Consider the following 12395-nt stretch of genomic DNA (forward strand, 5'->3'; position numbering starts at 1 on the left):
TATTTTCCACCATAATATGCAAATAAAATGTTAAAAAAACAGACAATGTGATTTTCTGGATTTTTTTTTCTCAGTTTGTCTCACATAGTTGAGGCCTACCTATGATGTAAATTACAGACGCCTCTCATGTTTTTAAGTGGTGGAACTTGCACTATTGCTGAATGACTAAATACTTTTTTGCCCCACTGTATATCACAGTGATCAAAATGTACCTGGAACGAATCTGCCGGCAGATTCGGCGGGCGCACTGCACATGCGCCCGCCATTTTGGAAAATGGCGGCCCCCATGGAGAAGACCTACGGACACCGGGAGGCTCGGTAAGTAAGAGGGGGTGAGATCGGAGCACGGGGGGTGGATCGGAGCACGGGGGGTGGATCGGAGCACGGGGGGGGGGGGTGGATCGGAGCACGGGGGGGGGGGTGGATCGGAGCACGGGGGGGTGGATCGGAGCACGGGGGGCGGACAGGAGGATGGGGGTGCAGACAGGAGCGGGCCACATTACGGGACAGAACGGAGGTCTGGGGAGGAGATCGGCGGCGGTGGGCAGATCGGGGTTTCCAGCCATGGCCGATAATATTGCAGCATCGGCCATGGCTGGATTGTAATATTTCACCACTTTTCATAGGTGAAATATTACAAATTTCTCTGATTGGCTGTTGAAAGTGAAACTGCCAATCAGAGAGATCGTAGCCACGGGGGCTGAAGTACGACTCCCCCTGTCCCTGCAGATCGGGTGAAATTGGAGTTAACCCTTTCACCCGATTTGCAGGGACGCGATCCCTCCATTATGCCACAAAGGCGTCACAGGTCAGATTGGCACTGACTTTCATGACGCCTACGTGGCGTCACAGGTCAGGAAGGGTTATGCAAAAATCATACAATGTTATTTCCTGGCTTTTATTTTTAGATTCTGTCTCTTACAGTTGAAGTGTACCTACAAAATAAAAAAATTACAGACTTCATTCTTTGTAGCTGGAAAAACTTGCAAAAATCGGTATAGTATCCAATAGTTATTTTCCCCATTGTATATATTTTATCCAGGTCAGAGCTATTTTTGACAGTCAACAAAATACAATTTTCAAGTAATTCATTCTTTACACTCTAGGTATGATAATGACTTCTCGCTGTGTGGGATTTTTTTTGTTTAAAAGGGTTGTTCTCTACTTGGACAATCCCTTCTCAAGCCTTATGTTTGATCCTGTTAAAATAAAAATAATTATTCAAACCTTCCATGCCGATGCAGTTCCAGCAGTGTCAGCACTTGCATTCATGAAGCTCATGTGAGTTTGTCAGGTCATCTGAGCCCTGCGACCAATCAGCGCTGATGTCACTGTCCCCAACTTCAAATCAAACAAAAGGAGGAAGTAGAGAGAAGTCGCAGCTCTGGTTTCCTGTTTATGTTCAATACTTCTGAAAGCGGGGACAGTGAAGCCGGCACCGATTGGGCGCAGGGCTTGTGTACTGTAACAACCTCACATGAATCCTGACACCGCTGAATTGGCGCTGGCAAGGGAGCTGTGTATGAGTATTTTTGTTTTAACGAGGCCAAACATAAGGAATGACAAGGTGTTGTCCTAGTAGTAAGACAACTGTTTTAAGAAGTTACAATTTTTGGTTAAATATTTCCAAGATTCTGAACATGAAAAAGGCTTCTCCCCTGTGCAACTTCTCTGATGTTTATTAAAGAGATGAATTCCATGTAAAACATTTCCGACATTAGGAACAGGAAAAAGGCTTCTCCCCTGTGTGGATTCTCTGGTGGATATCAAGATGCGCTTTCTTATAAAAACATTTCCCACATTCTGAACATGAAAAAGGCTTCTCCCCTGTGTGGGTTTTCTGGTGTGTAACCAAAGCTGCTTTCCGATTAAAACATTTCCCACATTCTGAGCAGGAAAAAGGCTTCTCCCCTGTATGGATTCTCTGGTGGCTATCAAGATTGTCTTTCTGATTAAAACATTTCCCACATTCTGAACATGAAAAAGGCTTCTCCCCTGTGTGGGTTCTCTGATGCTTAACAAAATTTGATTTGTGTGTAAAATATTTCCCACATTCTGAACAGGAAAAAGGCTTCTCCCCTGTGTGGATTCTCTGGTGGATATCAAGATGCGCTTTCTTATAAAAACATTTCCCACATTCTGAACATGAAAAAGGCTTCTCCCCTGTGTGGGTTTTCAGGTGCGTAACCAAAGCTGATTTCTGATTAAAACATTTCCCACATTCTGAACATGAAAAAGGCTTCTCACCTGTGTGAGTTCTCTGGTGCTTAACCAAAGCTGATTTGTGGCTAAAACATTTCCCACATTCTGAACAGGAAAAAGGCTTCTCACCTGTGTGAGTTCTCTGGTGCTTAACCAAAACTGATTTGTGGCTAAAACATTTCTCACATTCTGAACATGAAAAAGGCTTCTCACCTGTGTGAGTTCTCTGGTGCTTAATCAAATTTGATTTGTGGATACAACATTTCCCACATTCTGAACAGGAAAAAGGCTTCTCTCCTGTATGGGTTTTCTGGTGCGTAACCAAAGCTGATTTCTGTTTAAAACACTTGCCACATTCTGAACATGAAAAAGGCTTCTCACCTGTGTGGGTTTTCAGGTGTGTAACCAAAGCTGATTTCTGATTAAAACATTTCCCACATTCTGAACATGAAAAAGGCTTCTCACCTGTGTGGGTTTTCTGGTGCTTAACCAAAGATGATTTGTGGCTAAAACATTTCTCACATTCTGAACAGGAAAAAGGCTTCTCTCCTGTATGTAATCTCTGGTGGCTATCAAGACGCACTTTCCGATTAAAACATTTCCCACATTCTGAACATGAAAAAGGCTTCTCCCCTGTGTGGGTTTTCTGGTGCATAACCAAAGCTGATTTCCAATTAAAACATTTCCCACATTCTGAGCAGGAAAAAGGCTTCTCCCCTGTGTGGATTCTCTGGTGGCTATCAAGATTGTTTTTCTGATTAAAACATTTCTCACATTCTGAACAGGAAAAAGGCTTCTCTCCTGTATGTAATCTCTGGTGGCTATCAAGATCCACTTTCCGAGTAAAACATTTCCCACATTCTGAACATGAAAAAGGCTTCTCCCCTGTGTGGGTTTTCTGGTGCATAACCAAAGCTGATTTACGATTAAAACATTTCCCACATTCTGAGCAGGAAAAAGGCTTCTCCCCTGTGTGGATTCTCTGGTGGCTATCAAGATGGTCTTTCTGATTAAAACATTTCCCACATTCTGAACATGAAAAAGGCTTCTCACCTGTGTGGGTTCTCTGATGCTTAACAAAATTTGATTTGTGTGTAAAATATTTCCCACATTCTGAACATGAAAAATGCTTCTCCCCCGTGTGGGTTTTCTGGTGCGTAACCAAAGCGGATTTATGTTTAAAACATTTCACACATTCTGAACATGAAAAAGGCTTCTCACCTGTGTGGGTTTTCAGGTGTGTAACCAAAACTGATTTCTGATTAAAGCATTTCCCGCATTCTGAACATGAAAAAGGCTTCTCACCTGTGTGAGTTCTCTGGTGCTTAATCAAATTTGATTTGTGGATACAACATTTCCCACATTCTGAACAGGAAAAAGGCTTCTCTCCTGTATGGGTTTTCTGGTGCGTAACCAAAGCGGATTTCTGTTTAAAACATTTCCCACATTCTGAACATGAAAAAGGCTTCTCCCCTGTGTGAGTTCTTTGGTGTATAACAAGATTCCACTTCTGGTTAAAACATCTCCCACACTTGGAACAAGAAAATCTATTCTCTGCTGTGTGAATTTTTTGATGCTTAAGAAAAGATTCTTTGAGGGGAAAATGATTTCCATATTCTAAAAGTGAAAATGGTTTCTTTACTGCAGGACCAATTTGTTTTTTAATGCTTATTTTGTGACTTTGATTTTCCTTAGCAGTCGGTAATGAATCAGAAGACAGGACCTGTTTCAAAAGATCAGACGATAGATCTTTGCTGTGAAGGGATGATGGTATATCTGGAGTAATGGCATTCACTTCAATTGTATTTTGTTGGATCTCAAGATTATCTGACTTAAAAACTGAAGATGTCAGCAGCCTCTTTGATTGCCTGGTGCAGTCATCTGTTAAAAATAAAACCAATTAGTTTTCATAAAAAAATCCTTGAATTTTACATATTTTAACATTTGTACGTAAACTATCCACAACATGACAAGTTATGTTGAATACGTAATTATTCACTAAGACAATGACAGCTCACAGTCTAATAGAAAACCTCATAGGATGAACCAGTAGAGCATGGTGTTCAACTGTTTGACCATTCTGCCTCCGAAATATAGAGTAAAAAGTCACCAAACAATGTTATGTTGAGGAAAATTATACCAATAAACCTTCTACTCATCTCCCAAAAAAACAATTCCATACTCAGGTCCATCATATGTCAGTGAAAAACAGGTTTCTACATTACAAGTGGCTCAAAGGCTCTTGAAAAGCACCATGGCTTCAATACACCAATCCAGCAATATCCCCTTTCCCAAAGTCAAATTTTCCCCTCGCTTCTGAGCCTTGCAGTGTGCCCAAACCATATTTAGCATCCATGTATAAAGCACGTGTAAAGCGCCATGGAATAAATGGCACTATAAAAATTAATAATGATAATAAATAATAAATTGCTATAGTGATAAGAATCCACTTAGTTTACAATGTGTGTGTCTCCTGGAGCACAATCTGGGCACTGTGTGTGGGGTAATAAAATGGCATATTTGCAATTTTCACTCTCCAACATCCACTGCGTGCTAATTTCTGGAAAGTGGCTCTGGGGTCAACATAGTCACTACTACAATACATTAATCCCCTGAGGGTTATAATTTCCAAAATGAAGTCAATTTATGGGGATTTCTACTGCTCTGGTTTTCTGCCATTTTCTCATATTAGGGCTTCTGCATATGGTATGTCCTATCTCCTCTGGGATCTGCTGCTGTGATGTCTGGTTCTGTTACCAGGCATGACCTTATTCATTCTACAGGAGGCACTGGTAAATAGAGGAGACATCAAAACCAGAAGCTCTGGGCGACGCAGGCTCTGCCCTGCCACAAAGATTAGGGTACCTGGGATTTGTAGTGCCATCCAATCTGGCAGTACGGATGTGTGTTGTCCAGCTCCCTGCTCCAGCCAGTTGGAAAGCACCACACCCTCCTAAAGCTCGAAGCATATTGCTGGACGCTGTCAGATACAGCCTTCTCCTCTGGTTAATTCCTCTGTGCTCCTCTCCAGGCTTGTTTATTTGTTTCCTGTTGTGACCTCGGCTCGCTTACTGACTACTCTTGTGTCTTCTGATTTTGTATTTTCTCTGCTCTCCTGGTACTGACCCGGTTACCTGACTATTCTTGCTACATCTCACATCACATAACATAAGGTAATACCATGGCCAAAGCCTAGGGGTCTCTGTCTGGCTAAGATCAGACCCAAGTAGAAGGGTTAAAGTATGATGAACAAGGCAATCCCTGGGATCTGTAAAATGGAGTAGATAGCGCCAAGTCCTTTCATGGTGGACATCTTTTGAGCTGCCAGGTGACCACGAACAGTGCACCCAATGCATCGTATCCACAAACTATTTCTGCAAGATCTGCAGTCAAATAGCTAAATAGCTTCTTAACCCTGCCATGTGCCCAGACAGTAGTGTACAATTGTATATAGGGTACTGTCACATTCAAGAGAAATTGGAAAATAATCTGTAAGGTCCATTTGTTTCCTATTATCCTTTGTGAAGAATTCCAAAGTTATCACTACAAAGTGACACACATCAGGTTCGAAAAATTGGGTCCTGATTAGGAACAAAAAAGGACTGCGGGAAGTGGTTAAGTCAAAGGATTTGAGCAGTAACTACTGTAGTCAAAAACTGTGACTAAAGACAATAACACATTTACTGAAATAATCAAACTCAACAGTCTTCATCAGTAATAAATGAGTAACTAGTGGTGAAACCTCTGGGGTAATTAGAGTATGGGGTTCAGTGGCTCTTTCAAGCTAAACTATTATAAGGACCAATGGTAGGTGTCACATCAGTTTCAAGAATAAATATTAGACATTCAAATACTTTTTTTATAACAGTTTAGAGCTGATGTGTCAAAGTTTGGATGGAGGAGAATGTTGAGGTCTAGAGGCAAAATGGTGATCACACGATTGTGATACAACCGGGCTATACAACCGATAAAGCAGCCATAGCCGGTGACTAAGAAGAATCTGTGACTTCTCTGCATTTAGTGGATACTACTCACCTGGGTAGTCATATGTAGGAATCTCCTCTTTACACCGCTCATCACCCCTCATATATGTCTCTGTAGTATTAATATAGGTCAGATCTTCACCCTGAAACAAATATTGTAAAAGTCACAGACAGATGAAAAGAAAAGATAGTCACATCTATGATCAGCTCTAATCCTGCCATTAGTTCCGCCATCAGAGCATTACAGCCCTTACTGGCGAATAGGGCCTGGCGAGCAGAGGAGACCCGCAGCAGGTCGCCTCTTCTCTTTGGGCCCCAGAGGCTCAACTGATCATGCATCGTCAGACGCACGGCAAGTTAAAATCTGTTGCCTTGCGGGAGATCATAAGCTGGCAGCTGATGTCAGAGGGCACGTTGCCGGCGTATAATGACATTCACATATGATGGTACACGCCTCAGATGTATCAGGTGGAGGACACCGCTGGACCTCAGCCAGGTCAGGATAAACTTTTTTTTTTGTAAAGCTGCAGTATGACGCTGCATTATACTACTATGGGGGTGCATATTATACTATGAAGTGCATCATACCACTATGGGGGTGCATTATACTATGAAGTGCATTATACCACTATGGGAGGGCATTATACTATGAGATGCATGGAGGTGCATTATACTACTATGGGGGTGCATTATACTATTATGGGGGTGCATTATACTATTATGGGGGTGCATTATAGTACTATAGAGGTGCATTATATTCCTAAGGGGATGCATTATTCAACTATATATGACTATGGGATGCATTATACAGATGCAGAGTTTTTCTATGAGTGGGCAGTGGCACTGTGGAAGGTTCGAGAGTTGGATACGGAGCTGGGGGGGGGGGGGGTGTAGCCTGGGCAGAGTCCCAAGTGGGCCCGAACGTTTTGCCAGTATGGGACACCGAAATTCCTGGTGGCAGCCCTGCCTGCCATCTGCACCGTTCTCATTACACAAGTATAAAACATATAATACTGGTGAATAAAACAAGACCGAGCACAAGACCTTCACAGCCGTCTACACATCAGAGGGGAGATCTCATGACACCTTCTCTCCATCTACCTGATGATCCTGAGGAACATTGGGATCTTCTTGTTTATAGTCCTGTGGAAGAAGAGGATTGGGACATCTCTCTGGTGTTGTCCTCCTACTGGATAGAACTGGAGGAAGCACATACAGGGACTGAATTCATTCTTTACCTACAGATAATTATAGGCCGTATGTATTTAGTCCTGTCTATTACCTGGTGATGTGAGGGGCTGGGGAACCTCCATTATGATGTCCTTGTATACATCTTTGTGTCCTGCTAAATACTCCCACTCCTCCATGGAGAAATAGACGGCGACATCCTGACACCTTATAGGAACCTGACACACACAATGATACCGTTATCCCCAGAAACCTTCACAGTGTTACTGTATAATGTCCCAGCAGTGTCACCTGTCCAGTCAGCAGCTCAATCATCTTGTAGGTGAGTTCTAGGATCTTCTGGTCATTGAGGTCCTCATGTATCAGGTGAGGTGGAGTCCCCGTGATTGGGCTTAGGGGTCTTCCCAATCCCTCACACACAGGGTCCTGACAGCGCTCACTAGAGGTCTTCTTCACTACTGTGTAATCCTGGTTATGGAGAGACAAATTCATAAATCTCACTACAGACATTTCCAGAGTCCTCACCTCTCCAGTTCTGCCCATCTGTTATTCCCATAGATAAGAATGATGTAATGTGATGTCATCAGAGTCTCTCACCTCTCCAGTAAGCCGGAGGAGGATCTCTAGGGTGAGGTGTAGTATCCTCTCCGCCATCTTGTATCTGTCCATATCCATCCTTAATGGGTAAATCAGGAAAATTCTCTTATATAGAAGATCTTCGCTGAGAGGATCCGATATTGTAGAGACCTGATTGAGAAGATAAGCCGATGTAACATCATAAGAATCCTGTGTAATAATACAATTACTGGAGATAATAAGGGAAACACATGAGTGATTATTTTACAGTATTTAGTTTTCTTCTTTACATCTACTAATAAAACCTATATACACGGCTCAAAAAAATAAAGGGAACACTAAAATACCACATCCTAGATATCACTGAATGAAATATTTCAGTTGCAAATTTTTATGCGTTACATAGTGGAATGTGTTGAGAACAATAAAACATAAAAATGATCAATGTTAATCAAAATGAATATCCCATCGAGGTCTGGATTTGGAATGATACTCAAAATCAAAGTGGAAAATCAAATTACAGGCTGATCCAACTTCAGTGGAAATGCCTCAAGACAAGGAAATGATGTTCAGTTGTGTGTGTGTTGCCTCTATGTGCCTGTATGACCTCCCTACAAGCCTGGGCATACTTCTGATGAGGCGGCGAATGGTCTCCTGAGGGATCTCCTCCCAGACCTGGACTAAAGCATCCGCCAACTCCTGAACAGTCTGTTGTGCAACGTGACGTTGATGGATGGTGCGAGACATGATGTCCCAGATGTGTTCAATCGGATTCAGGTCTGGGGAACGGGCAGGCCAGTCCATAGCTTGAATGCCTTCATCTTGCAGGAACTGCTGACACACTCCAGCCATATGAGGTCTGGCAATGTCCTGCATTAGGACGAACCCAGGCCCAACTGCACCAGCATATGGTCTCACAAGGGGTCTGAGGATCTCATCTCGGTACCTAATGACAGTCAGGCTACCTCTGGCAAGCACATGGAGGGCTATGTGGCCCTCCAAAGGAATGCCACCCCACACGATTACTGACCCACTGCCAAACCGGTCATGCTGAAGCATGTTGCAGGCAGCAGATCGCTCTCCACGGCGGCTCTACACTCCGTCACGTCTGTCACATGTGCTCAGTGTGAACCTGCTTTCATCTGTGAAGAGCACAGGGCACCAGTGGCGAATTTGCCAATCCTGGTCTTCTGTGGCAAACGCCAATCTTCCTGCACTGTGTTGGGCTGTGAGCACAACCCATGAGGAAATCACAGCTAGAATAAGATTGTTCCTTTACAGAAAAACTGAACAAAGAAATTCACCGTGTAAAAACTGTACTTAAAAAATTACCTTTAATTACGTTTTAACGCAGTAAGGTGATAACAAGGACCACTACCACCATTTTAAAGATACCAGGAGGTGCCTGTACCCATCACTAAACTGAACTGTTCCTAACCTACCAGCGGAGGTTGGCACCCTACAACTGTGCAATGGCACCCCCGATCACTGGCGACTGTCCCTCCTACCCCTATCCAGCCCTGTGGGATGGGGAAAGGAATAGGAGTAGAGATATTGAAATGAGCGTTTGTTTGGACAGTATACCACAATTATAGTGATTGAAGAGATTGCTAAGACCGGCACAATAGCAACATGGATGAACATGCACCGTATCATGTAGCACACTATGAAGGGGTATCGTTTCCTTATGTGTCTGAACTCCAAACCCTGCTATTGTCCCGGTCATAGCAATTTCTTCAGCAGCTAAGTAGTCTCTTTATAATATGTATACTTTATTCACTCCTGATGAACCTTGAAAGGGGAAATGAGTGTGTTTCAGAGCTCTGAGGTTTGTTTGTTTTTTTTCATAACTTCTTGATTTGATGACATGTACCTGTTCTTTAACATGCAGCTGAGCCTTATCTGGTTTTGAATATTTTTGGGCTTATTGCTTAACCCCTTTCTGCCATCGGACGTACTGTCCCGTCCAAGTGACCTGAGACTTAAAGGGACTGTCCTCCATAGTACACGCCTGCGTAAGGCAAGATTGCCTTGTGCAGGCATGTACTACAGAGGACAGAGAATGAACTTCAATCCAATATTGCAGCCAGCATGCAGCCAGCGGGTAAGGAAAGGGTGAATCAAACACCCCAAAACCCCACCCCTATGGCTGAAGATTGTTCCCTCCAAATTCAGGTGACAGAGTCCCTTTAATTCCCATGGACGGGATAGTATGTCATACCCAATCAACCGCGCTCACAGGGGGAGCACGGTTAATCACAGCCGAGTGTCAGCCGATTATCACAGCTGACATCCGGCACTGTGACCGCTCCTGGCACTTTAACCCCCGAAACACTGCGATCAAACATGATCACAGTGTTCCGGTGGCATAGGGAAGCATCGCGCAGGGATGGGGCTCCCTGCGTGCTTCCCTGAGACCCTCGGAACAATGTGATGTGATCGCGCTGTTCCAAGGGTCTTCTTCGTAATACTCACTGCAGACCCCGGATACAAGATGGCCGAGGGGTCCTTCCGGGTCCTGCAGGGAGGTTGGCTTGTGAGCAAAGTGTCAGATCAGCGATCTGATAATATATAGTGATGTCCCCCCGTGGGGCAAAGTAAAAAAAGTTTAAAAAAAAAAAAATTTACACTGTAGAAATATTTAAAAAAAAAAATCCTAAATAAAGAAAAAAAATATTGTTCCAATAAATACATTTCTTTATGTAAATAAAAAATAAATAAAAGTACACCAGTATCGCCACTTCTGTAACGACCCGACCTATAAAACTGTCCCACTAGTTAACCCCTTCAGTGAACACCGTAAAAAAAAAATAAAAAAAACACACGTGGCAAAACACGATGCTTTATCATACCGCCGAACAAAAAGTGGAAAAACACGCGGTCAAAAAGACAGATATAAATAAACATAGTACTGCTGAAAACGTCATCTTGTCCTGCCAAAAATCGAGCCGCCATACAGCGTCATTAGCGAAACAAATAAAAAGTTATAGCCCTCAGAATAAAGTGATGCAAAAATTATTTATATAAAATTGTTTTTATTGTATAAAAGCGCCAAAACATAAAAAAAAGATATAAATGAGATATCGCTGTAATCGTACTGACCCGAAGAATAAAACTGCTTTATCAATTTTACCAAACGCAGAACGGTAGGCACCCCTCCAAAAAAGAAATTCATGAATTGCTGGTTTTTGTTCATGCTGCCTCACAAAAATCGGAATAAAAAGCGATCAAAAAAGTCACGTGCCCGAAAATTGGTACCAATAAAAACATCAACTTGTTCAGCAAAAAACAAGACCTCACGTGACTCTGTTGACCAAAATATGGAAAAATTATAGCTTCCAAAATGTGGTGACGCAAAAACTATTTTTTGCAATAAAAAGCGTCTTTTAGTGTGTGACAGCTGCCAAATATAAAAACCCGCTATAAATAGTAAATCAAACCCCCCTTTATCATCACCTTATTTAGGGAAAAATAATAAAATAAAAAAAATGTATTAATTTTCCCATTAGGGTTAGGGCTGGGATTACATTTACGGTTGGGATTAGGGTTAGGGGTGTGTCAGGGTTTGGTGTGCTTAGGATTATGGTTGAGATTAGGGTTAGGGGTGTGTTGGGAGTTAGGGGTGTGGTTAGAGTTGGGATTAGGGTTAGGGGTGTGTTGGGGTTAAGGGTGTATTGGGGTTAGGGGTGTGGTTAGGGTTGGGATTAGGGTTAGGGGTGTTTTCGGGTTAGGGTTGGAGTTACAATTGGGAGGTTTCCTCTGTTTAGACACATCAGGGGCTCTCCAAAAGCAACATGGCATCCGATCTCAATTCCAGCCAATTCTGCGTTGAAAAAGTAAAACAATGCTCCTTCCCTTCCGAGCTCTCTTGTAGGCCCAAACAGGGTTTTATCCCAACATATGGGGTAGCAGCATATTCAGGACAACTTGGACAACAACTATTGGGGTCCAATTTCTCTAGTTACCCTTAGGAAAATAAAAATTTGGGGGCTAAAATTCATTTTTGTGGGAAAAAAGATTTTTTATTTTCATGGCTCTGCATTATAAACTGTAGTGAAAAACTTGGGGGTTCAAAGTTCTCACAACACATCTAGATAAGTTCCTTTGGGGGTCTAGTTTCCAATATGGGGTCACTTGTGGGGGGTTTCTACTGTTTAGGTACATGAGGGGCTCTGCAAACGCAACGTGACGCCTGCAGACCATGCCATCAAAGTATGCATTCCAAACGGCGCTCCTTCCCTTCCGAGCTCTGCCATGCGCCCAACAGTAGTTTACCCCCACACATGGGGTATCAGCGTACTCAGGACAAATTGTACAACTTTTGGGGTCCAATTTCTGCTGTTACCCTTGGTAAAATAAAACAAATTGGAAAAAGTGTGAAAAAGTGAAATGTTCATTTTTTTTTTTTTTTAACATTCCGAATATTCCTGTGAAACACCTGAAGGG

The 12395-nt window shown here is 42.7% G+C and overlaps 2 protein-coding genes across 2 annotated transcripts; both read right to left on the bottom strand.

Moving 5' to 3' along the window:
• Positions 1-550: 550 nt before the first annotated feature.
• LOC143766568 (uncharacterized) lies at positions 551-6326 on the bottom strand. The gene is made up of 2 exons (XM_077254344.1): positions 6238-6326; positions 551-4083 (listed from the first exon to the last, which is right to left on the bottom strand). The coding sequence occupies exons 1-2, from the start codon at positions 6287-6289 to the stop codon at positions 1718-1720; spliced, it is 2418 nt and encodes an 805-aa protein (XP_077110459.1). The 5' UTR covers positions 6290-6326; the 3' UTR covers positions 551-1717.
• Positions 6327-7262: 936 nt separating this feature from the next.
• LOC143768236 (gastrula zinc finger protein XlCGF66.1-like) lies at positions 7263-8410 on the bottom strand. Its single transcript, XM_077256928.1, has 4 exons — positions 7971-8410; positions 7665-7841; positions 7468-7591; positions 7263-7384 (listed from the first exon to the last, which is right to left on the bottom strand). Exons 1-4 carry the CDS (start codon positions 8046-8048, stop codon positions 7263-7265), a joined length of 501 nt encoding a protein of 166 aa, XP_077113043.1. The 5' UTR covers positions 8049-8410.
• Positions 8411-12395: the final 3985 nt, after the last annotated feature.

The sequence above is a fragment of the Ranitomeya variabilis genome, chromosome 4, assembly GCF_051348905.1.
Source record: "Ranitomeya variabilis isolate aRanVar5 chromosome 4, aRanVar5.hap1, whole genome shotgun sequence".
In the NCBI taxonomy this organism is placed as follows: domain Eukaryota; kingdom Metazoa; phylum Chordata; class Amphibia; order Anura; family Dendrobatidae; genus Ranitomeya; species Ranitomeya variabilis.